Genomic DNA, 25,155 nt, shown 5'->3' with positions numbered 1-25,155 from the left:
TATATCTGTCTTTCAGTCACTGCAATATCAGCCTGCATTTCTTCACCCCCTTGCCAGTTATGAGCAAGTAAAGAAAAGAAGGGAATATTCATGGTTATTTTCAGTATATTCAGAACTAAGCTCTGGCACTGCTAAAAAAAAAAAAAAAACAAACCAACTTTTTTTCAGGTTATGAATGCACAGTATGATAATGCACAGAAATACAGGTGTCTTAGGGAGTGGTGATTTTGGAGACAGGATGGGCCAGTGGTGCATTTCAGATCAAAATCACAGCAAGCTTTGAAAATCAGGTTTGTGTCCTTGTCTTTCACAGGTCAGAGGGGCCCTGACAACAGGGRGGTGTTCTCCACCCTCCTGTACTGCTCAGAAGAGAATAAGCTGCTATATTCAGAAGAACAGATGGTTTGCACTTTCAACATTYCACCCAAGAGTCAGAGAAGGAGACAGGCAGATTCAGCACTGGGGGACAGTTTCAGTGTTTGTCACAGCTCTCTGGGCAGCCAGCAGCAACTCTGAGATCAGGAACACTCAAGAGATGCAACACTGAGGGTGCCTACCATGGGCATTTCTGAGTATATCTGTGTCATGATTTAACTCCCAAAAAACAATGATGAGGCTCAGACCTGAGCATTCCCTCTAACCTGCAGATGAATCACACAGGGAGAGCCCTGTCAAAGGATTATTTGATCATTTAGGACTAATAAAATGAATTTCTTCAGGGGTCAGCTGCACTGCAGGGTATTTTTCAAGGCTGCATAAACGGCCAGTACATTCTGACACCACCACGCTGTTTTCCTGCAGGAATAACACTGACTGTGAGTGAACCAAGCAAAGGCCCCGTTCCCCTCCCTGCACAGTGTGCATTACATCTGCCTCGAGCTTTCCWTGGCCATCAGAGGGGTTCTTTGCAGTGCTTTAGCTCTCTGACATGCTAATGCTTCCTGCAGTAAATACTGACTTCTCCAAGCTGCTACATTTTCAGAGAGAGGTTAAGCACTCATCAGAATTACCTCCCACCAGCTATACTCCAGTGCCTTGTAAGGCTCCAAATCCTACAACATCTGCCTGCATTTACTGGGCAAGAAGACTCGTAAAACCTTGCATGGCTGTCAGCTGTGGAGSCATTTCAAGACTATCTGACCTGTTAGAGGAGAAGAAAAACTCAACCCATATGTACTTTGCAGCAGATTGCTCGACTGTTTGCCATTAGGAGTAATGAACCCTTCCCCAAAAAGTCTTGTATTTCTGTCTGGAAGGGCTCAGACAGAGCAGGGAAGAGCACATTGTGTCAACCTAGATGAAAAGCACRATTCTACAAGGTTACACCAGCTGAGAGCAGCAGTGTCTGCTGAAGGACATTGCTCCCAGAAGCACATGAACATTCCTGCAGATGATACTCCCAGACACACAACCCATTCCAAGCCTGTCCATTTGTCTCCCACCACAATCCCATGCAGTCCTGTGAGCCTGGCCAGGTGTTTGAGGGCACTGTGAATGGTGATATAAAACACATTTCACGGTTCAGTTTTCAGAGCCAAAGCTCTTCCCCTGCTCCTGGGACTACTCAAGCCACAGAGCCTCAAAGAGCTGAAGTAAGTGATGAGCAGAGCAGTTTTAAGGGCCTGCCTTTTAGCATCCATTGGAGCTTGGTCACCTGTATAGCTCAATCCAGATCAACAACAGTGTTGAAARTGCTGGGATGGTTTACATTTACTCCCAGGATTTGAACCATGGGAAAGCCATTAGATTTTATTGTATTTTGAGAAAGTGTTTTTGACCACTCCTATCAAATGATGCTGCAGCTACAAAAGGAAATCATACTGGAYTGTCTTCAAAAACAAATCACAAGGAAATGTTTTGGGCCAAAAAGTGAACATCCTTAGAGCAAGGATGCAGACTGTTTCTGTGCAATCCCCTGAAAATGATCAGCAAAACTGACTTTACACTTTGGTGTCTGTGGAGTCACCCAAATAAAGATTCCACCAGCTGCAGGTGCATCCTGGACACAATCCTTCACTGACTGACAAGATGTGATAAAGGAAAGCTGATTTGCCACCTCCTATGCTGAATTGTGGCCACAAGGCTCCAGTTCCAGGTCACACTCAAATCTAAGCAGCCTTGTCAYATCTGCTGTCAGACAGTTGGGGATGAAAATATGCCCTRCCAGCACAGCTGCCTATTTAGCAWTTCTCKTCCTYTTGARCAAARTAAATCTCTAAATACCAGAGGAAAAGAGGGAGCTGGTCAGCCCATCTCCACTCTGAATCCTCACTTGGGATCCGGGAACACTCTAGGTCCAGGCATTTGTGCTGAAGCTTTTCCAGCCTCCAAGCACTGATCAGTACTGCAGGGCCTCCAGGGGAAAACCCACAACAGTGGCCAACAGAGAAAAGTGTAAAAAACACCAAAACAGTAGAATAATTTTTGCCCTGCTACTGCCTCCTCAGCTTCAACAACTTTCCAAGCCAAGTTTTTTATCCCCCTCTTTTCATCTGTAATAATTCTATGGACTCTTCTTCAGGCAGAGCAGGTATCCTCATGGTGTTTAAACCCTGCCAATATAAACAGAAGGGACATCCAAATTACATTTTAAAAGGCCCATGCAGGAGTATCACCCAGTGCCAGCAGAGCAGGTCAGGAGCTCCTGAGCAGCACAGGCTGTGCTGACTGAAGCAGGGTCAGGCTGAACTTGTCCACAAACACCATCCCAGTSTCTCATCCTCTGACTGCATTCAATTTTCTCCACCACAGCATTACCTCACACAGTGCTTGGAAAGGAGATACAGCAAAAGCATTAYCACTGCTGCACAGCATCACAGATCTGATGTTTATAACTTTCAAGTGCTTGACTATGCAGGTATGATGTTGCTTGATACAGACTTTTATATGTAATTTTACACTAGCTCTTCTATTGCCCTCTAGGTATTTTCAAAAAAAACATCGTTAGGTACACTGAATCAATTATTCAGTGAAGCTTCCATAACATTTTAGCATATTCTTTGCCAACTGCACTGTAAACTGAATAATCAAGGCCAAGTTCATGATTTCCCAAGCTGTTACCATCCTATACTTTTGAATTTTTTACATCCTACAGCAGCAACAAAAATAAAATCCACCAAGAGAAGTTTCTGTGACATTCAAACATCTCTGTGACTGTTTTCTATGCTGATTTTGCTCATTAACCCACGTTTTGAGTTTTCCATCTGACCTCCACAAATGCTCCCAGGAGAATCAAGCAGTTTAGGGAAACGTTATTTTTTCTTCTGTTTATTCCCCTTTCTCACTACACAAACTKTTCTTTGCATTTACCTTATCCAGTCCCTTTCCTTTTGCCCCTCCTGCTTTTCTCTGGTTCCAGCTGCTCCCATCTCCCCAGTGCCACCCTCTGCAAGCCTGGTGACAGCGTCACACAAAACCCTCAGAAGACACAAGATACTCCAAAGTAAACGCTCTGCCTCACAGAAGATGCCTGTTTTGACTGTAGCAGTTAATATTTAATTTCCATTAAATGGGGAGAGTTAGAGCAGAGTTTTCCCTTTGGGCAGCAGCAGCACAGATCCCTCCTTGCAGCCCCCAGWGCATCGCTGTCAACACCTCAGCCTCTCCCATGGACTTCCCTCTCCGAGAAATCAGCTCRTTTTAAAACAAAGTAAATGGAGCACAGTCAGCCCCTGGTGTTTAAAAATCTTTGAAAGGGAGACTGTGCTGTTATTCTGAGGAACCTTGTATTTACACTGCTAAAAGTGAGGKCTGACCCCTCCTGAAGAGAGGCCTCTCCCTGCTGAACCCACCACAGAGTGGAGCACAACTTTACTGCCACGCTTTGAGACTGCAATTAATGCAAACCAGCTGGGAAGCTGCAGCTTTTCAAAGAGGCTGCTCCTTTTCCACCGAGGTTTTAATTTTATCAATCTAAGGCATCTGAGTGACAAGTTTGYTGAGAACATGCTCTCACTTTCCTTTATTTTCTGGGACTTCACACGGATTCACTATCTGTACACTGAAGTGTGATCCATGTTTCTCAGGTGTAGACTGAAATTTCATCACTATTTTCATCACCAAGTACTCAGAGGAATCACCCTTAAAACTAAACATGGACTTCCCTTGAAAAAATCATGCAGGCAGAAGCAACTGTTCATGTCAAACTGGTATTTATGACCTCGTATGAAATTTTTAACACACAAATTTGCACACAATTGCAAGAAATTCTGCCACCTCTTGGAAAAAAAATCATGTAGACTATCCAGATATTAACAAGGGTCCAAATGTTTCCAGCACGACAAAACATTTTAATTGATTAATTGTTCAGATTTTACTTGTTCGCAGGCCAGAAGAACAATTCATAACCAAATCATTCCCCAAACATAAGCAATATATATATAATTATTTAAAATCATTGTTGTACAAAAGAAATGCTGGTTTCTATTTGTTCACTATTTAACAGCTCATCAGAAGAGCTCTACAAAGAAAACAAATGTTCAGCAGTAGCAAAGAATTTCACTGCATAGGTCTTTGGTCCCAAATTTATGTCTGTCCCAAGCTCAGTACTACTTTGCAATTCCTTGGCACAGGAAAGTTATCCCAGTTACATAACTGAATTTTCCTTTGTAATGTAAAAAGTATTTTGTGGGTAGATAGATTTGGATATTAAAAAACCCCAAAAAASCAGTCAAATCTTTTCCTGCCCAACAACAGCATCCACAGAGGTCTTTGGCCACAGTTTTAGCTGTTGTGCAACTTCATAGTTTCATACCAGCTGTCATTTTAGCAATTACAGCTGAAGAGCAAGGCATTGTCTAGGAATTAACGACAAGCTGAGAAGTGATGGCCTAATGTGCAATCAAGGGGTAGCACATGCTCTTGCAGCCACAGGAAATGCTCTGTGAGCTGGCTGTTACTGCACTCTCTGCAGAGCTGATGGGTTTCTGGGTTAGTTAATGTGCTGGCACAATTTTCTCTTTGTATTTTACATAGCTACGAAATGTTAAGTTTCTTATATTCCATTTCTCATATTCTCCCCCACTYTCAGCAGCAAGCAGTTTCCTCAACTGCCAGCTAAGACAGTAAGTTTTTAGGGGCAGAACTGGAAGGTAAATMTTTGTGTCTCAAGTTCAGTTTCTATCACTGAATAATAATTTTACCAAAAGTCTGAGCTGAAATCACGGAACTGCTAAAATTGTCAGAAAACGAAAACTTAGAAAAATGTGTGTAAAAAAGCAAAATGTATTTCTAATACCAAGCCCAGGGTGTTTGGTGGTTTGGTGCTGTAATTGAACACTTACATGAGGATTGATTAAGAAATGAAATAGACCTTGAAGAAACATTTCTTTCTCAGCATGACAAATCTACCACTCAAAAGGCAAAAATCTACTCGGAGCTGTTACCTCCTCTCCAGATTCATGAGTCTAAAAGTGAGTGCCATCCCCAGACTGGCCACATGCATATTTCAAATACCTTCATTATGAAACAAATAATTCTGTAAATGCAATAATGATATGGAACAACACTGTACACAGCACTGGTTAAAAARAAAGAGAGAAAAAAAGTTACTCCTTCTGAGCAAATATGTGAATACCAGATTTCAGTCTGAATGTTATTTGAAGCCTGATTATATACTGTTATATCCATTGTTACATGGCAATTAGAATCTTTATTTCAATCCACAATGCCTTTGCAATATAGTTTTGTGTCATTTTTATGAGTTACGGAACTTGCTAATCTCATTTTCTGCATTTATATATGTGTGTGACACATTGCATTAGCTATTTGGCTTATAAACTCTTCCACAATCAATTTCTTTTCATGCTAGGGAAGCATGAAAATAGATTTCCCCTTCTGGCTGGCTGTAAAATCACTTTTTCTTTACCACTTACTGACCAAAAGGATGTTGTATCTTCATTCTTGCTTTTTAGTGATCCTATTCTCACTCAAGAACCAGGACACAGCTGATAGCTGAAGATGAAAAGCTGAATGCTACCCCTTCACACCTGCATCACCTGTGTTTGTACTGCAGACAAACCCTAACAGAGAGAAGAATTTGGCTTCAAAAGCACCATTCACTGATCACAGCCCAGGCAGCCTGTGCTGGTGCCAAACAAACACCACAGGGAACAAACTGGTACCAACCTGGCACTTACTGTAGGGCAGCACTGACCTGGAGCCCTGTGAGACACATCTGTCACCCAAGAGGTCACCCATTCCTTGGTGAGGGGTGTGACAGCTACAGTGGGCTCTTATTTGCTGCTGTAACTCCTGTCTGAGGGGACAGTGAGGAGGAATCACGAGGGCTGAACAATCTCAGTGCCCAACCCCACCTGCAGTGAGTTCACTGCATTTCCCTGTTCCTCAGCAAACACCACAAACCTACTTCACTTAAATAACTGAGCTAATGCCACCTTACAATACTTCCAGAGAAGCTTTAAAAAAGTTTTTTTCTCTTTTATAATACAAAACTGAGCAGCAGCTGGAGATACCTTTCCTTGCCGATCCCCTGACCATCACCCTCTTCATGATCTCTCTTCTCACATGATGCAAAATAGATTTTGTCCTTGAACTGGGGATTAGGAGCTTGACTCTTAAAGTCTCCCTGAACTTTTAAAATAAAAATRTATCAATAAAAGTTTGCCCTTTTCAGTGGTCTCACCCAGAGCTGGTGGCACAAAGAGCTGCCTGCTCACATAYAGGAGTGCTCACCTCCCCACCCCCAAACACTGTGGTGTGGGAAAGCCCTGAGCCCACATTCCTCGGTAGCACTCAGCACAGGAAGGCTCCTGACTCCTCACTCAAACCTTTCACTAGCACTCAGCAAGGTAAATAAACCACACAGTCCGGGAGCTTCGGACTGTTCCTCTCACAGGCGAGGAGAAGAGTGGAAATATTTGTTTACAGGAAGACACATTTATTCCTGCCCCCTGTGCCTTGGAGTGAGCACCTGCCACTTGCACAAACTGTTTTCCCGTTTCCTTTTGCACTAAAGGCTTAGTGAGCTAGCTGAAATGATCTTCCTGTAATAAATATTTGAAAAGAAGTGATTTCACCCAACAGCATGACCCAGTCATGCTCATACACAGAGTTCTCCTCAGCCTGTACAGCTCAGGGCTGTGTCACTGCTGCTTGAAGGAACGTTTTCAAGTGCTGATGAACAGAATTTGCTTGTCTAAACCTCTTAACTGAACAAAGGGGCCACCTAAAAAACTTTAGTCCTAAGAAAGTCAAGAGTCTGCCCTCTCAAACAGCTCAGCCAGCCAACAGAGAGCACATGTGGAAGTGAAACAGGTGAAACCTGTACCAGTCGAGGTGACAAAAAAAACCAAATCCACGGGCTACATTTTAAATTTTTTTGTGCCACATCCAGCCCAGCTGTCTCTAGCATGGACTATGAGGTATTCAAGCCCCAAAATCCACCTCRGTGTTAGCAATAATGTGCTCTGACRAAACTAGCAGGTGAAGTCTGAGCCAAGGATTAACTCCCAGTCTTCAGCTTTCTTAGGCAATTTCTGGAATAAAATGAATTTTACCTTGTTTTGTCTGTTTTCATAGCTGTTTAGGATTTTAGYTGCTTTCAGACTTAAAAGCGGATGTTATGCCCACCTTTCACTTTCAGGATGGAGAAGAATTAAGAGAATTGACAAAGGTAATTTTGCAATGGGGTCGGTTTAGCATAATGGCACAAAGGGGCATTTTGCATAAAACCCTCAACAATACCAAAAGTAAAGTGACAGACTTAATGTCTGCCCTTCCACAGCTTCTACAAGAGTTTGGGAAGGACATGCAATTGCTCTTTGGTTTTCCAACCCCTTGAAAATTTCAGAGGGGAGGATGAAGCCAAGGAAGAGCTTTATCCTCATGTGCATTTGTCTCCTCTCAAGCAGAGTCACTCTCATTTTTTTTTTTTTAGCATCAAACTATCAGCTTTTAAAAAGAAACAGTAGGGAGAATACACAGCAGTTCAAGCACAGAGCAGTTTGTTCAGGTCAGCATAAGGTAGAGAAAAGCATAATATTGAGAGGACTGTTTGCATGAAGTGTAAAACCACCTTTGTTTTGCTTACATCCAGAATGCAGGAATTCACACTAACACAACAATCCCAGCTATGCAGCCACAGAACTAATTAAAAAAAAAAAAAAAAGAAAACACCATTTCTGCAGAAAGACAAAGCTTATATTGATCATAAAAAAAAAAAACACCGTTTCTGCAGAAAGACAAAGCTTATATTGATCATAGGTGAAATTCTGCTAGGACATAACACTGTGAAATCCAGTCCCTCAGCCAGAAATCAGTGCCTTGATGAGCAAAACAGATCAAGCAGAGTCTCACCTCCTTCCCCCATGCTGACTGCCTGTCCCTAAAAGCTTTCCACAGCAACTGCAGGAGGACAATTGCTCCAGCGTGGGGTTGGGATTGTGGAGCCCAGAGCAGAGCCTGGCAGGCTCTGAGCTGCACTCACCGTGCATTTGGGATTCTGGAGCCCAGAGCAGAGCCTGGCAGGCTCTGAGCTGCACTCACCGTGCATTTGGTACGTGTAGGGCGCCTGTCCCGCTGCCGGGGTGCTGAAACTGGAGCCATAGCTGAGAAATCCACTCTGTCCTGGAGAGTGGCTCAGGCTGTCCTCGGTTTTGATGCCTTTGGGGACACAGAGGGAACAAGAGCACAACGTGAGTGCTTGTCTTATAAAGATGTAAAAAARCAAGTGTAGGAATTAACGATTTTTCAGCTGGATTTTAAGCTAATAAACTCTTTTTTTCTACACTTTTACACACACATACACAAATATATATTACAAAAAAATAGTTATTTGCATTACTCAAASAGATCTCTTAACAGTCAAACAAATACATCACAAATTGTACTCAAGTCAGCTACATCCTKTATCCACACCCAAATGCACTTTTTAAACACCTATTAATAACATTGTCCTCAAAACCAATCTCTGAACATACAGTTTTGTTACAGAATTGAGAAACTCACTGACTCATAAACTTTCTGAAGAGTTATCAGATGCAAGCAATGATTAACAATGGAACAGGACCTTCAGCCAAACAACCTTCTAGATTTCTGTTCTCAAAAGAGTTCTTTTGTACYCGCATTATATTTTCAGCTTTGGTATCAAAACATTTATTGGCAAGTCCTACAGGAGGGTTATCATCTACTCAGATAYAACACACAGTTCAGGAACAACAGGTAAGCCCTGAAGCCACAAGAAATCTTCTCATTTCTAAACCCAGGCAATTAAACTGACAATTTACAGGGGGAACGGCAATACCTGAATTAAACATTGCAAGATGAAACCCTTGCTGGTAATGAAAGGGGCTAATATTTTATTCTGAGATGCTGCTGAGATTGCACAGCTGTATTATTAAAATAAACAGCTCAAAGGTGCGTCTTATTATGAACCCTTTGGGTGTGATCCTCCCCTCCTTTGCATCCTATTTGCACAACAAAAAATGGCCATTGGACACTCCCCAAGYGCTGGGACTAAACAAAGACCCTGCTGATGATTAAACCTCGGATTTATGAACTTTCCAGACTGTTGCTGTCTTTTAGCACTTGTAGGCAGACTTGCCAAAAGCTGAATTCGGGTTGCCTTTCCCCAAACATGCTRCTTTCGAGCTGAACCAGTCTTAGAAGGAACAAGCCTGTGCTTGCTCAGGTTTGGATTAAGTTCTCCCAGATAATGCTTTCGCTAACAAAAACCACTTATTTCAGCTTTAGGTGAGAAGAACTGTGATGCAGTTTGAGCACAAGCTYGTAACAAGGTGACTGTGAAAGGCTGGAGGATTATTTGGACAGCGAGGGGACAAGTGCTGGTGCAAGCATGTGTCCCCATCACTGCTGGGGAAGAGAAATSTGTGCAGAGAAGCCCCTCRTCCCAGCAYCCTGTGCTTTCCAATTCATCAGCACTCCACAGGCCAGCAYTCAACCCACCCCAGTAACAATTAATCTTCAGCCAATGGGCCTCTTTGGAAGCCTAAAAAYTGTTGTCAGACAGCAAAATAACTTAGCACCAAATTAATTTCCACATAATGTTCTGTTTTGTCTAGAAACTGGCCGAGTTCTATTTTTTGTGCCTARAAACAATACTGCTTCATTGTTCTTGGTTGTCAGCCAGGTGGAGTTTTTCATGTGCTGTGTTGAGTATCTCAGAGAGGGTGTAAGGGCTGGGGGAGGGAAACCACTGCTCAAGGATGCTAAGAGGTCACCCTGAGGATTTATAAGCAGCATATGGGCCTGACACATGCATGCCCTAAAGCCTCTAGGCAGTAGCAAATGGCTCTACTTTCACCTGCTCTAACAGGACAACTGTTCAGAGTTTTCCTTGGAAGTCAGCCAGCTGATGCAAACACACAAATAGCTCCAGGAAAGGGTCTCAAAACATTCCTCTCATCATCCTTGTAGAGCTTKGGCTCTGCCAAGGCCACTTCCCCAACCTTCCAGCCTGCTGCACTAAATTTCCCTTCAGTAAAAGCTCTGTCAGTGGCTGTATAAAAGCTTCTTGTTGGGAAGAGATGCTGTATTTGCCAAGTGAAAACAAAGGTGTTTATGAGCACAAGAGAAAACAGGAGTGGAAACAAAACTATGAAGCCATTTAAATGGTGCTAGACCAGCTCATGGGACCAGCCAGAGAAGTAAAAAGCCCAAAGCTTCCTGTTAAAGAGCTGTACCCAAACAAGAGCAACATCTCTGGTCTTTAGGAGTGGAAGGAACTTTCAGCTCCCTCAAGAGCTCAGTATTCCCATGCAGAGCTTGAGGACACTTAAGGCTTGGTTTAGCAGGCATTCCTCTGTCAGGAGTGCTGGTTTAATTGTTCCCTGTGTGAATCCCCAGCTGTCCCTGCCCAGCACTGTCTCCCCACAGCTGTTGGCAAAGCTGTGCAGAAAAGCAGAGAACAAAGCTGAGCTGGGTTAGAAATGCTGACTGCACCTACAGCTAGTAACTGTGCATTTCAACACAAGTATCTTCCAAAACCAATGTACACTGTAACACTTTAYCCATGCCTTACTCTGCTCTGCATTTTGGTTCTTCTGTAATAATACACAGAAACCTTTTATTGAAGCAGCTTGTGTCATTGAGAGTTCAGRAAGAATCAAGGAAGGCAAAGTAAAGTTTCCATAWATACCATATTTGCTGCAAGATACTKGMCAGTGAGTCATGGGAACACTCACCAGCTACTGGGCACATCCTCCTGAACCTGAATTTCTCATACCCTACAACTGACTGGCTCCAAACTCACCTGGTTTGTAAARACATAACCCACGATACAAAGAGCTGATAGGTAGCTCAAAGTAAACTGAGCATTTTTTAAGCCAAATTTTCCTCTGAGCCTAAGACCAGAGCATTGCTGAGACACAAATGACATTGCACTGCAAAGTTTAAAGACTTCCAATCCATTCTGCCAGCAGGAGGAGGACGATGCCCTCACAGAACCATGGTCTGGAGTACTCACTGTAGGAGGGTATCCCATAGGGCTGTCCTGGGGGAGGATAGGCAGTGTATGCTGCTGCCTGCTGGATTCCTGTGCTGTACTGGGTCTGTCCATACGCTGCCATTGCTGGGAAGGGTGGGACTGCCACTATCTGGGGGTAATGTCTGTGCAGAACAAGAAAACAKAAGGGTTTAAGGCAGTAGTTATTGTATGTGGTCTTCCAGAGCACAAGTAGAACAGTTCTGGACACCTTGATAAAATAACATCCAGCATATGATGCTGAGTATTTTGGAAACTTGGAATTAACTGGGCTGAAGCASAAGTTTCAGTACGTGGCTCCTGAGGTGAGCTATCAGATAAAGCCACCTAAATGCATGGGGACTTTAGGACAGTGAAAAATAAATGCAGRTTAAAAAAAATAAAATAAAATCAASACAGATTTTTCCTGTTTCATTTTGAGTTAGCCAAACAAGTGACATTCCAACACATTCTCTCCATGGTCACTGACAAACACAAGGATATTCAAACTGGTAAGATTTGGATTCTCAGGGGCACAAAAATACAGTGGACAGTACCTCAAACCTTCTTTCACTCCGTATCTAAGAAGATTAAGAAGCAGCTACTTCACTGTGCCAGAGACGTGCTGGGGAACAGGTGGATGGGCTTAGGGCAGATGTTTTTTAAGGTGACAGAAGTCTGCACAAAATGGCTGTTCAGCAAAACACGGATTTTAAATTACAGCACTTGGCACGAGCACTCACTTTGTGGTGTACAGATGGAGAGGACACTGCGGTGCTGCTTTGCTGCTGCCTGGAAAACAAAATGAAAGGGTCTTACATTTTCTTCATGTTCTGTTCTGTGGCCAAGCTGATACAATTGTTTTTACCACTGCTGGTTTGAGAATAATATTCAGGAATCAGAAGACCTTTTATTTTTTAGTTAATATTCCCAAACTGAGGTAGGTTAAGAAAGATATTCTCCGCTTAACAACAAATACAGATTTAATTTTTAACTGAGGTTGATTGAACCAGTYGATTGAACTGCCAGTTTCTTCTTCTCATGGGACTGATATCAATCATGAAGCTGGGCTTTGAAGCAATGAGTCACATGCTGAAGGCTATAAAAGCCATACTATGATTGCTGAAGTGATTTAAGCTCATTGCATTTTTTGCTCTTTTGCTTTTTTTGGTACTCTCCTAGACCATGACTCACTTTCTTTAATATCCATTAAAATATATCAAAAATAGTAAATATTAAAAATACAACATTATAAATCTCCTTAATTTGAAATTTTTTTTGCTAACTATAGACTACCTTATTGAACTACCAGCAACCAAAAAAATTAAATCAGTAGAAAACCAATCATACAAGTTACATGTGCAAGATGCCTTCTAATGGACCAAACAGTTGTGTCCTGTAATGCTACCAAAGAAAAACATGCCATCAGCTTTATWCAAAGATAAATTTAGGTTTACCTAATTTAAAACTAAAGAAATAAYCCAAAAGCTAAATAGAAAAATGCAAGTTGCCTGCAAGTTGTACTGAAAACATCATACCAAAACACCACCATGTCTATTTTACAGGTTGCTTCCACAGTGCCATCCAAACTTTGCTTCYTGGTTCTTGGCTGGAGCTGTCATTAGTTCAGCACTATAAATGCCAAAACAGTCTCACAGTCATCAATAATGACATTAGGCACAACTGATTCAGCCTCTGTCTCTGCTGGCTGCATCAATGAACACATCAGACAATTGCACTTGGCTTCTCCACGCACCTTCAGTGACCAAAACAGCACAGCTTCCTTTGTTCAGACACGGGTCAGTTGAAGAATTAAACATTTAAACCATTTTCTCATTTAATGAATATGCAAGTACATATAAAGTCTATATGCATGCAAGTGGCCCTATGGGTTTGGGTAACTTGTTATGCTGTGGACACGGACAGAATGTCCAAAAAGATCCAACATGCTCACATCTGAAACGTTTGTTCTTCCCAATTTAGCTCTCTTTTGAAACTGTTCTTTCCCACACAACCCTTTCCCACAACATTTTACATGGCTTGGTCATTTCACACTGCAACATGGAGATTACACCAAACTATTTTTAAAAACACTGCCATTTCATCTGATACCTTTCTAGACTAGATTTCAATAAAAAATGCATTGTCATGAGTTCTTACTAAAAGCATTACTTACTCGGTATTATTCTTTTTTTAGAATATTAATTTATGTTATTAACCATGAAACCTATACAGGCCTAATCACTAACAGGTTCACCCTAACCACTGGCAGGAATAAAACCATGAAGACTCCTTCCTCACACTCCTGCAATCCTCCAACAACTTAGAAAAGTAAAACCCACCTGCAACCCTGCCTTAGTTTCTCTGCTCATAGAATGTGGAACAGTAACCTATTTCCCAAGCAACAGGCAGAGAGATTTAGCTTAAAATTCTGACAAAGACAGTGTTACACAAATGTGCACATTATTGACAAAGGATGCCATACAAATGTGCCAATTCACTTACACATACACAGAAAAAGGACTGGGTTTAAATCCAAAACTGAGCTTACCTGACTCACCTTCAAACACACTAAGAAAAATTTGCTTTGACCTACCTGAAAGAAAACAGTTTAGAAAATTAGATTTTTAGACCGTGGAAACAGGAACTGCACCATTTCWGTCTGCTCCTCATTACCAAACAGAATTGCATTGAAGAAATAGACATTTTGGAATTCATAATCCCTTTTACATTGAAAAACAGCAGAACAGTTTGAGCATAAGCCTYATTTCTTCCCTCTTTGAAAAAYACCACYGCTTCARATTTTTTATTTTGRAACAGAGTAAATAAGTTTGCCAAGAATGCCAAATAGGAATTTACTGTGAGTGAATATGCAATATGCTMCTGCCATTGACAGGAAAAGGCAAAGTTAATCCTACAGGCAAAATATGCACTTGAAATTTATATCTATATAACTGCACATCTCATGACTAGCAGTCATGAAAACAACAGGCCAGACAGCTACATGGACATCTAAATTAGTAACTACTATGACTARACTTACTAAATTTAATACTGTATGTGTAATACAGAGCATAAATTTGTGTGCATTTATTGCACTAAGAGCTCTGTCAGTCAGAATTGTCAAACACACAAGTATTTTCCGGTTCTTCAAATTAACAAAAGCTATTTTCATGGGAAAGAGAACAATCTTGATAGCACAGGGGATCATTTTGTAGAAAAAGCACCATAATATTTCCATAAGAAGCAAACTGGTGTCCAACAGCACAACTCCTGTGTTGGCTTTTATTTATCTCACATAATAAAAAACAGTTTCTGCACCAAGATGTTTACAGAATGATGTACCTAAAAATCATTTCTAGCCCTAATCTTTTCTGCAAACAGGAACACTTAAAAGGATGTTTCCTTTAGACTGTTATTCCTTCTACTGCTCTGGTAAATAGGCRGTCATGATGTACGTGATTTAATCACGCAATTCCTAATGCCTCAGCAAACATGCAAACAAAACATCTGGGCTTCTAAGAACCTATAAAGGAAGGGTTAAACATACTACTAAAACATAACAGCCAGTGCCTTTTCCTAACTCCCCTCTAACAGGAAGGCTGACAGATCCTGACCGCAGCAAACAATAGCTGGGATTGTACTAGCAAGAACTAGTTCAGCTGCATCACTTGCCAATAATTTTTTTAGCAGATTTAACATTCTTCTGTTTCCTTCGCTTGAACAGTATGATGGGGCAGGGGGGGAGAAAAGGAGGAGAGCAGATAAATTTCCATCAGAGCCTCAACCACTGAAAGAATTCGTCCCTGGTACCTGCCAAATGTGAAACTGCAGAGCAGAGGCCRGCAGGGCTAAACCATTTGGGGGTGGCAGCAGAGATCTCAGAGCGATGCAAACTGGGGCACAGAGCTGCTTTGGCAAGAGGTTTTTTTGGCTGCTCAATTCATCTCTGGCCTTGGGAGCCCCCCAGACCCCACCTCAACAGCAGCAGCAGCACAGACAGCAAAGCCCAGGGCTCACGTTCACACCACCAGGGCTCCAGTGGGTCCAGGCAAAATCTACCAGGTCTACACAAAATCTGGTTTACACCTGCAATTTCTTTTCCAGTGGAACAAAACTCTACATGTGCATATGTGCAATATACACAGATAMATATTTACATATGAAATATTTCTATTCCATTTGCATTCAAACTGTTRCAGAACTAAAGGATTCAACCACAACTGGAGAGTCTGCAAAAAAAATATTCAAAAATCTCAGTTGCTCACTACACTGTAAAGCTAATTGCCAGAAGCAGAGGCCTTGTAGTGGCCARTTCCTTTCAGTTACATATACATATACATATATATGTTATGTTAAAACCAGCAAACAGTAAGCAGAAGAGCAGCCTACCTTCTATGTCATCTGGAGCCGTGGCATAAATGTGAGAAAGGTTAAGCTTCAGTCTGTCAGGGCACTCTCTATTTACAGTCAGGCTGGGTGATATCACTAGATCTAGCATTTCCTTATACCTGAAGGAAAACAAAGGAAAAATACAATTTATTCATTAATTATGCATGCTTACTAATGATTCAAATTTTTTCCCTAAGAGTATAAATATTAAAGCTGATTACCTAAACCCAGGCTTCATATAAATTCCACATAATAACATTCACTAAAGTTTTCATCAAAGGGAAATGCTGAATTAAAATGCAGTACTTGCTTCCTTGGAGATTACACCCATCTGATTAATGATTTCCCTTTCTTCCTGGATTTTGCCATATAAAAACTCAATCCCTGGTATCTCATTTGCCATCAAAGCAAGAATATACACACCAGTGTCCAGTCTGCAGGAGGCTGCAGAACAGATTATTACAAGCTGAAAATGAAGGTGAGGGCAGTTAAGAGCATCTGGTCTTAAAAGGTAATAAAGTTAGTACTGGTGACAGAATCAGTTTTCCAGGGGACACCCAAATCAGGCACCCAACTACAATGCCCTGGCCTTTAGGTGGCAGTGACACAAGGACAGTCCCTTTCACATGAACAGCCTTATCTGATGCAACRAAAAATTTCAAATTAACAGCATCTAGGACTTGCACCTCCAAAGTGTAATTCCTTATGTCTGACCAACATTAAAAAAAAAGCTTAAACCCTCTGCATTACATAAACAGTGCAGAAAGGAGGACTAAATCATTATTTCAGACTCCATGCACAACATAAAYAGATCTATTCATGTACACACCACATTTTCAATACATGTGTCTACCTCCAGGTACACACCTCCTCAGCTGCTWCCTTCCCTTGGAAATGCTGGATGTTTTGGATGGGTACAAAATACAACTTTAATAACAAGGCACAGACTGACACACCTACATTTGCAAGTTTGGGTAAAGGCAACAGGGTGAGTACAGTAAGGTCTGTTACATTTGATGCCTTCCTTTTATGCAAGGCAGATTTTCTTGAAATCTTCACCCCCATAATGTTCTTCCCTTGTTCCCCGTGCAACCAATGCCAGCATCTAGACCCCTCAAGAACCCACTGGCTAAAGAAAATCTGGAGTTAAATTTCTCAATTAATTGTCTTTCTTTCTTTTTAAACATATACAATGCCATGGAAACCCATTTGAATTTTTCAAGGCTAAACTTGCAGGTTTTGATTCAAGCCCAGATGATGAACAGAAAGAACCCAAAAACCTCTGCCCTTTTTGGCTTTCCATGGCCACACGGACCTTAGGGCTATTAGGGAAAAATTAAACTGTGCTCCTGGACAGAGCAGGGCCTGAACAAGAGCAGATGGGGGAGAGGGAACAGGGTGGTGAGTGGATCCAAGGCACCTGGCTGCAGCCTGCTCAGGTTCCCTTTGTCCCTTTTCCTCAGCACTGAGCCTGCCAAGGCAGCTGGCACAGCCCTGCTCCCAGGCTGGCACCTTCCTCAGCTGGGCTACACGACAGCAACGGGCTGGTAAAAACCCACAGCACACCTAAAACATCACCAAGCTAAAGAAAGCAATGCATAAACCTGAGATCTTCAGGCTCCTGCAATACCAATCTATGCGCTTCTGAGGTTTGTTCTGATTTTCTGTTTAAATACCACTGTATGGCTTCACCAGCTTTAAGAAACAAAAAACCACAAACTTTTTATCTGAATCACCCCAATTCCTTTCACAGAGCCTGCAAGTCTCTCTGAGGGAGGGCAGGTATTGTTATGAACAGGCACAAACCAGATCAAGTGTTCCACCTGTAGCTGAACAGCAAAGACAAAAGCTGAGCTYATTTTCACTTTCTCACCTAACAGCTGCCCAGGCAGAAAAATCATGAACCCTCTGTGAATTCACCAAACTTCCAAAAATAGGCATGAAGAGACTTAACCATGCACATGTCCACAACCCCAGTCCTTTTTCCAGGTGGGATCTGGGATCTGYCTGCATCCCTTGGAAATCCACGTGGGCATATGCACTCCCACCACAAACACAGCCTGAATGCCACAGGCTGGCAAACCCCAAGTAAGTGCCATAAAGGAGACCTTATGAATGACCAACATGGTAGCAATTCAGTATCCTGGATCCAACACTTGTGTCACCCCTGGTCCCCAAGTGCTTTGTGCTACAGATTTGCTAATGAAACAAGATCAGGATGAAAATCAGTGTTGCTCTGCAGCTGAATCTTTGTTGCTGGTGGGTCTCAAAGGGTTCCACCTTCAGATGTGTCCCTGCAAGAAGAGCACAACCATCTCCCCCTCTCCCTGCCTGAAACACAGAWAAACTAAAAATGCAGATGCACAGGAGCCACCATTTGTGCCCACAACCAGTGGAAATGCAACTCCACCAACTGTGTGGAAATGCAACAAGGAGTCAGATGTCTACAAGGACACAAAAAACAGTCCCCAAGTGTAAAAAATCCTACCCGGGGGACACAGTCCAATGACAGAGCAGAAACAACAACCCCTGAGTCCTCACTTGACTCGGAACACAGCTCATGAGAGGCTCCACTCAGCCCCCACAGCCCTGGAGGAATCTTTGCTCCACTGGTACCTGCACAGAGACCTCACCCAGCACAGACTGCAGGGCAGTAAGGGATGGGCACAGCTCTGCTTCTGCACACTCAGCTTATGCCAGAAAGCTTTTTTTTCCTGGAATGGCTCATCTCACTCTTGCTGGCACAGCCAGGCTCCCACAGAGAAAAGAACTYAGAAAGAATTTTTTGTGGTGCTTCTCAGTGGGGTGGAACAAGCTGTGTGCTACGAGCTCCTAAGGCTCTCTGAAAAGCAGCAGGGTGGGAAGGGGCTTTTTTCTCAGAGGARTTAAGTTGATTCAAATCCACTGGCACCCAATTAAATTTTGTCTGCATGGATGAGAAGGCAGAGTTGCACTTTATACAAGATTTTCCTTTCCACTCTAAGCACCMTCTCATTTCTTTTCCCCTTACTGCCCTAGTATTACACCTGAACTGAGGGAAAGCACTGCTGTCCCTGATCCCAACAAGCTGCAGATGTTCCACCTTGTTTCTCAGATAACACACGCCCTAGAGCATAATCCAAACCCCCATCACTCATGACACAGCCCAGGCTGTTGCCAAGTGAACAGGAGCAGATGTTTAAAGGGAAATGATCTTTTATAATGATTAATGCACTTTAATTACATCACTGTTCACAGATTTCATTAGCTACTCTCTGCCTGATGGTTTTCCTACTGGTTTTGTTCTGTTCACTTTTGTATTCACAAAGTCACATCGTATTTTCCTCTACTTATTCCATAACRTTTTCCTGTGTTTTTTATAGCTCTCATTTTTCTTTGGAGCATGTATTAGTTGCATGTACAAACAGGTAACTTTTCACAGAACTGCCTGTCTGGTTGTGCAYGTCACGTACGTGTGCTGTTAGTGGCTTTGCCTGTTTTGCACGCACCATTTACTGATTTATTTATGTGCATTTCTTGCCTATGGACTTCTTGACAAGAGTTTCTGAAATTCCAGTTTTAATGATGGCAAGCTACAGAAAACAAGTCAAATAATGGAACAGGGCTGGTATTTAACAGAGTAAATGACATGCTGCAGTGCAACTGATGAAAATATCAGGTCTTTGTTTTCTTTTTGGAGCAAAAACATTTTCTGGCTTAAGCAGTGTACAGTAAATCAGTAATAAAGTTTGCTSAATATGAGCTTTTATTAAAACCAGTGATGGCAGCATCTAGCATGCTGGGCTGACAGACATCTGGAAGAGCTTTTGGCTTCTATAATTAAGAAGAACCTTGTGTGAATTTGTTGCTCAGCTTTTCCATTAGAATCCCCTACTCAAAACCCAATATTTTGCCCTGAAAGTTAACCCACAAAATCTCTGCCAAAAACAGAAACTTTTTTTCTAACATTTAGGAAGGAAAAAACAGAAACAGAGGTATTTTTTCAGTCATTACGAAGCTAGGAATGCCAGATTAAACATTTAAAGCTTTCAGATTTTTGAGTGAGGTGTTGGGGCAGCTGGCAAATCACATATTCTTCTACAGCAATGTTTTGAAGGCAGTGATTCCAGACCCCAAATCAGGACAGTCAAATGTGTGCTGAGGATTAAACCAGTGAGTGATCCCATCTCTCTCCAGCAAAGTGCTCAAGGATGGGYATGAGCCTGCAAGGTGATGAGAACTCCACAGATGGCATTTGGAAAGGAAACCACCACAGCATTGTGGGCAGACAGAAMCACACCACAGCCCTGCCCAGCACAGCTCAACAGCCACAAGGCACCAGATGGGAGTCTCCTTCCAGAGCCTGGAGCTCTGCTGCTCAGGCACAACTTAAATCTTCTCTCAGTCCATTCTAAGTTGTTATTTACACCTTCCTCACAACACAATAAAGGCATCTCAGCACCGTGGGCATTGCGCCATCCTCACTGTGGAGGCACTGCCTGGGAGTCTGCACTGTTCACTCAKCTCCRTTTCTGGGGTGAGAAAAYAYYATTCTGGTTTCAATATGTACAGRAATGGTAGAACACACGTTCAAAGRAGAAYTTTCAGGGCATTTTCACTGAATAAAACACCTGAGTAGTATGAGGTACCACGGTAAACTCAATGGCCAAGTGATTAAGAGATTTCAGAGGGAATATGTACAAGGAAGAGCAGGGCGTTTTCCCCAAAAGGACAGCAGCCTGCAGGAGGGCATTTGAGTAAAAGAAAGGACAGTTGGCAGTAAAACACACTATGGAGGAAAAAGCTGGCATGGGTGTGGGAACAAAGAGAATGAGCTCTGCATCTGTCATCAATGAAGGAACTGAAGAGTCAGCAGCCCTGCAGGTGAAAAAGAAAACTCCTCCCCTTGGCAAAAACCTGGCAGATCCTACAATGGGAAAGACAAGTACTTCAAGGGAGTGAGAAACTGCAAAGTTTGTCCATGAGGGGAGAGGTAAACACAGAAATTACGTTCCCTGCAACAATCCCATGCAATGATCTTCTCAAGAATTTCTACTTGTATCTGGAGAGAGGCCAAACACAAGCTCAAACCACTAGATCTTCCTAAATATATGCATATGCCAGCACAGAGCCCTAGGCAGGAGTGGTACAAGCCAAGTCCTCTGCTTTTAGCTTTGCTGGGAAGGGGAGGAGTAGAGACAGAGATTGCAGCCCAATTGCAAGAGTGACATTTTTGTCTTGCTTCCATGGCTTTATGTGGTTTTAATTAGTCAATCAACTGCTTTCATCTTTCTATCCTCCCAAAAAAYGGTGCAGATTGCTAAGAAGTACTTTATGACTCCAGTGGTACTCATCATTAAAAAAGACAGTCTGATTCCCCAGTTTATTTCAGRAGTGAATCATATGCAAAAAACCCTGAAGATGGCTTTCTCACTSTCTGATTCAGAGAAAACAAACAAAACCTACCCCAATCCTAAAAAGTTTGGATTTAATTCATTCYTAGGAAATACAAGATTAGCAGTAATTTTTTTCCCATACGGATAAAATTTTCAAAAGCACCTGCTATGCCTCATTAATTTTCATTGGGAATTAAGACTTCTACTGTTTTAACTCCATGGGAAGTRTAGTAGCTCAGGCAGCAGTGCCAGGACTATTGGTTGCAAAATTCTGCTCCCAATTTCACTTTGCTCCTGTACAAAAATAAAGGAATCATTCATAAGCAAAAAAAACAGTATTATCTTGCAGCCACCTTCCACATGGTATAATCATAGGGAATCTCCCACACCGAAGATTTTGGCTCCTTCTATCCACACATTTCAAAAGCAGAGGAAAAGTAATTTCATTTCCTCCCTCAGTACATTCCTCCCCACACTGTTTGGACTCCCTTCTCTCCATCTATAATAGATCCTTTGTTCCTTCCATTTCAAAAACTCAAAAATGCTTCAGCAGGTGAAAACCACGACCCTCTYTTCTCTTTTATAATGAGTCTTAGCTCATCCACAAGTACATCTGAWAGAAGTGTGCAGGAAAAGCCTGAACAGGCACAAAGTTAAACCTGGGCTGGCACAAATGCTCATGTCCAAGGCTGAGAGCASAGCCTTGATGACAAGATATCCTTTCAAGGTGACCTGCAGGGCAGATGCCTYGGGCTGTTTATATTCCTGAGAGCTRCTTTTTGCTGATGTAATTGCACAATAAAAGCAGCACTGGATTCAGCACTGCCCAGGTTGTTTCAGACATAAAAGAAATGGGAGTCCTTAGCACAGCTGCAGCCTCCAGCACACATTAGTTCAGATCAAGATAAAACCAAGAGAAACAAGAAAAAAGTTATGTGATAGATAAGGGAAAAAATTATTTGGGTTACCACTAAGATTTGCAAAATCCTCCTTTTTTTTTTTTTTTYTTTTTTAATGTGTTAATTCTAAACAAGTTTAAGAAAAATAACTGAGAAATAATAACAAAATAGACCRATTCTTTCGCACTTCTGAAACCACTATTGTTTAGAAAAACCCAAAGTATTCCATCAGTTTTAAAATCTTTCCCCACATGGTTTCTGTGTTTTGTCTTTTTTTCTTAAATGAGGCAGTTTTTTATCGAAATTTTACTTTCACTGGAAGTTTTCTGTCTTGCTTTAACCCATAGGCCAGACAGTAAAAAACAGATGAAAATTCCTGTCTCATGGATTTTTTGAGCCAAATTCACTGCCTTTTTTTTTCTTTTTTTGAAAGGAAAGTCAGCCTTAAGATTTTTAAATGCTTGGAATTGGCACAAATAACGCCTTGCACGCCTTGTTTCACTGGAAGTCCTGAATTTCCAGAAGCATTGACTTGCTTCACCAGGCTTCATCACCTGCTATTCCAGTTTGCTTTTCAATGATTTTTCTTTAAATACATAGTTTCTCTTTTGTCTCAGACCTGTTGATTAAAAATAGAAAAAGAAGTAGGCTGTGTTCATATAAATAAATGTTCTTCCACCTCCTAGCAAGGCTTCATTACTGCCTTCTCCAGGTGCTCTTTTCCAAGACAAAATGAGAAAGGAGAATTTTTCACAATGACTTTTTTTAATCTATTGGACCTATTTGCTAAGTGGAGCAATGCTTGCAAAAGATAYTATTTGCCAAAGTATAAAATTACTCAGCTCTCTTACAGTGAACAAGCAAGTACCACACAGAACAAGCTATACTGATAAAGAAAAACTTTGAGTTATGYGAAATATAAAATTGTATGTGCATGCATACATACAAATGTGCATAAATAAACCCTTTCAGCTTCCACATTCCTCTCTGACATTCACAAGCTTTTTAATTCCATCACACCTCTTCCTATTCAGATCCCCCAGGCGTGCTGAGGCTGTATGTGACTGCAGAAAACCATTCCGGCAGCTGCAGAACTGGGACCATAATGTGAAACAACCACCTTGAGTCACACACTTGAATATAATTGGAGTTTTTCCTCCTCATTCAGTTTTCTGCTTTCTCCTCACACGTCGTGGTGAGTAAAAAGCAGGATCTATGGACATGAAACTCTGACCTTACCAGCAAAAAACTCATTCTTTTGTGTGTGTGTTTGCAGGGCCTTATCTGTAAAACATTTGCATCAGTACAKTGTAACATAAAGGAAATGCAGGAGCAAAATTAAGCATCCAGAAACTCTTTCAGTTCTACCAGAACAGAATGAAGCAAGACAATAAAGCACTGAACATCACAGGAAACACAACTGCCTCAAAAAAAACTGGAAAATCACAAGCAGCAAACAGAACTTTCCTATCTCTAGAGCCTTGGGTACACCTGCCCAGACTCCAGTGGCATGARAGAAACTGCTTTCAGGCAATCATTTTTATAAAACTAACTATACGACAGGGAAGTGATAACTTCTCTGAAASTCTATTTAATGCAGCAGGACAAGACAAATCATCACAAGCTGCAGAGGGCTGAGGAAAGCACCTCACTCAGCACACAAAGGCCATCACCAGCCACGGCTGTGGGCTGAACACATCCAGAAGCTGCAGGAAAACAGGAGTTCTGTCAATGCAGTGTTTTGTTTAATGCAGTGAAAGTTGAAATGGGTGACAAGAGGAAACATTTTCCAAGATATTCAGAACATTTATACCAGCCCCATTGTAACAAAAAACTTCTCATTCAAAAGGTAGGGAATCTGGTSSAGTGGAAGGTGTCCCAGCCATGGCAGGGGGGTTGGAAGTGGATGATCTTTARGRWCCCTTTCAACCCAAGCTGTTCTATGAWTCTAYSAAGTTCCTACAGAAAAATCAATGTATTAGAAAATAACTYGCCCACGCTGCTTGAGAAGCAATACTCTTATTAAAATTCACAGGTAACTGTGCACAGGAAAAAGTGGTGCTCACTCACACAGGAACAGCTCTCACAGAGGACACAGCGAGATTCATTCAGTCACAGASAAATAGCAGATCAAACCCTGGTCTGAGACTCTGAGAACCTGGGGTTTTCTCCTTGCTCTGCCCCTGGTAACTCAACTTATTTCCAGGCAAATCCTTTGTGTCACCACTGTCCTTCCTGACCTTTGATCCCTAGAGAAGCTGCAGGACAAGTGCTYCTCTTCTGGGCATGTGAGCATTCACCAGGGCAATGGTGTGTCTGTGAGACCTCCAGGCACTGCAGTATAAATAAACAGCAATAACAGAACTTATATATATACATAAAATTTTCCCTAGAGGTGCAGCTTACCTTGAAGTAACACAGAGCAGCTCCTACTGAGCTCTTCCAATCACTATGAAATCGGGCAAGGTTCTCAAGACTATATTAAAGCCTCTGTAAAACTGGGAACTACAGTATAAATTGCCAATTAAGCTCYTTTTAGGGGCTGGAAAGTGCTCTGAAATCTTTAGGTGAAATCTGTTACACTGCTGCAGCATTGATCTCYATGCCAATGGATAATGACCAACGTGAACACGAGACAGCCAAGGAGGAGGCGAGGCACGAGAGCTGTCCTTCAGGGCATGTTCTCTCATTCATKTTTGGTCCAAAAGCTCTCCATTCCCAGACTATGAGAATTTCTTCACCATTTTGATTTACTTCTCAAASCTGTCAGAGTCCTCCAGCAACCCAGTGAGAAAGGTGGAGCTGCCCCTTTATAACAGGACTGTGTCAGCACCTCCGTTCTCAGCCTGTAAAGGAGGAGCACTTGGGGAATAATAATTCAGAAAGAGCTATGGGAAAAGAACTATGAAATGTAAGTTAGCAGGAGGACTTTGGATCTGAGGAAAAAGTCTAACATAACAGTACAGGTGAGGCTGGAGTGAGAATGACGCACTCTCTCCTTGGTTAAATCCCTCAAGTCAGACCTTCTCTGAGCAGAGAAGACAGCAAA

At 42.0% G+C, this 25,155-nt stretch overlaps 1 protein-coding gene across 4 annotated transcripts in view; it reads right to left on the bottom strand.

Annotated features, from left to right (window-relative positions):
• The window catches only part of EYA2 (EYA transcriptional coactivator and phosphatase 2), an 80,972-nt gene that overhangs the window by 29,932 nt on the left and 25,885 nt on the right, over window positions 1-25,155 (bottom strand). For 3 of the 4 annotated variants that reach the window (XM_057365950.1, XM_057365952.1, XM_057365953.1), the window contains exons 2-6: window positions 15,833-15,951; window positions 13,992-14,036; window positions 12,184-12,232; window positions 11,444-11,586; window positions 8,506-8,622 (exon numbers count right to left, since the gene is read on the bottom strand). In XM_057365950.1, the coding sequence (XP_057221933.1) occupies window positions 8,506-8,622; window positions 11,444-11,586; window positions 12,184-12,232; window positions 13,992-14,036; window positions 15,833-15,951 (473 nt within the window). The remainder of the gene's footprint in view (window positions 1-8,505; window positions 8,623-11,443; window positions 11,587-12,183; window positions 12,233-13,991; window positions 14,037-15,832; window positions 15,952-25,155) is intronic. The other variant, XM_057365951.1, reaches the window with a different exon arrangement.

This window comes from Malurus melanocephalus, unplaced genomic scaffold, assembly GCF_030028575.1.
Source record: "Malurus melanocephalus ecotype Western Australia unplaced genomic scaffold, MMel_1.1 scaffold_59, whole genome shotgun sequence".
Taxonomy (NCBI): Eukaryota; Metazoa; Chordata; class Aves; order Passeriformes; family Maluridae; genus Malurus; species Malurus melanocephalus.
Note: the sequence above shows the minus strand (reverse complement) of the source record. Positions and strands in the feature narration are given on the sequence as shown.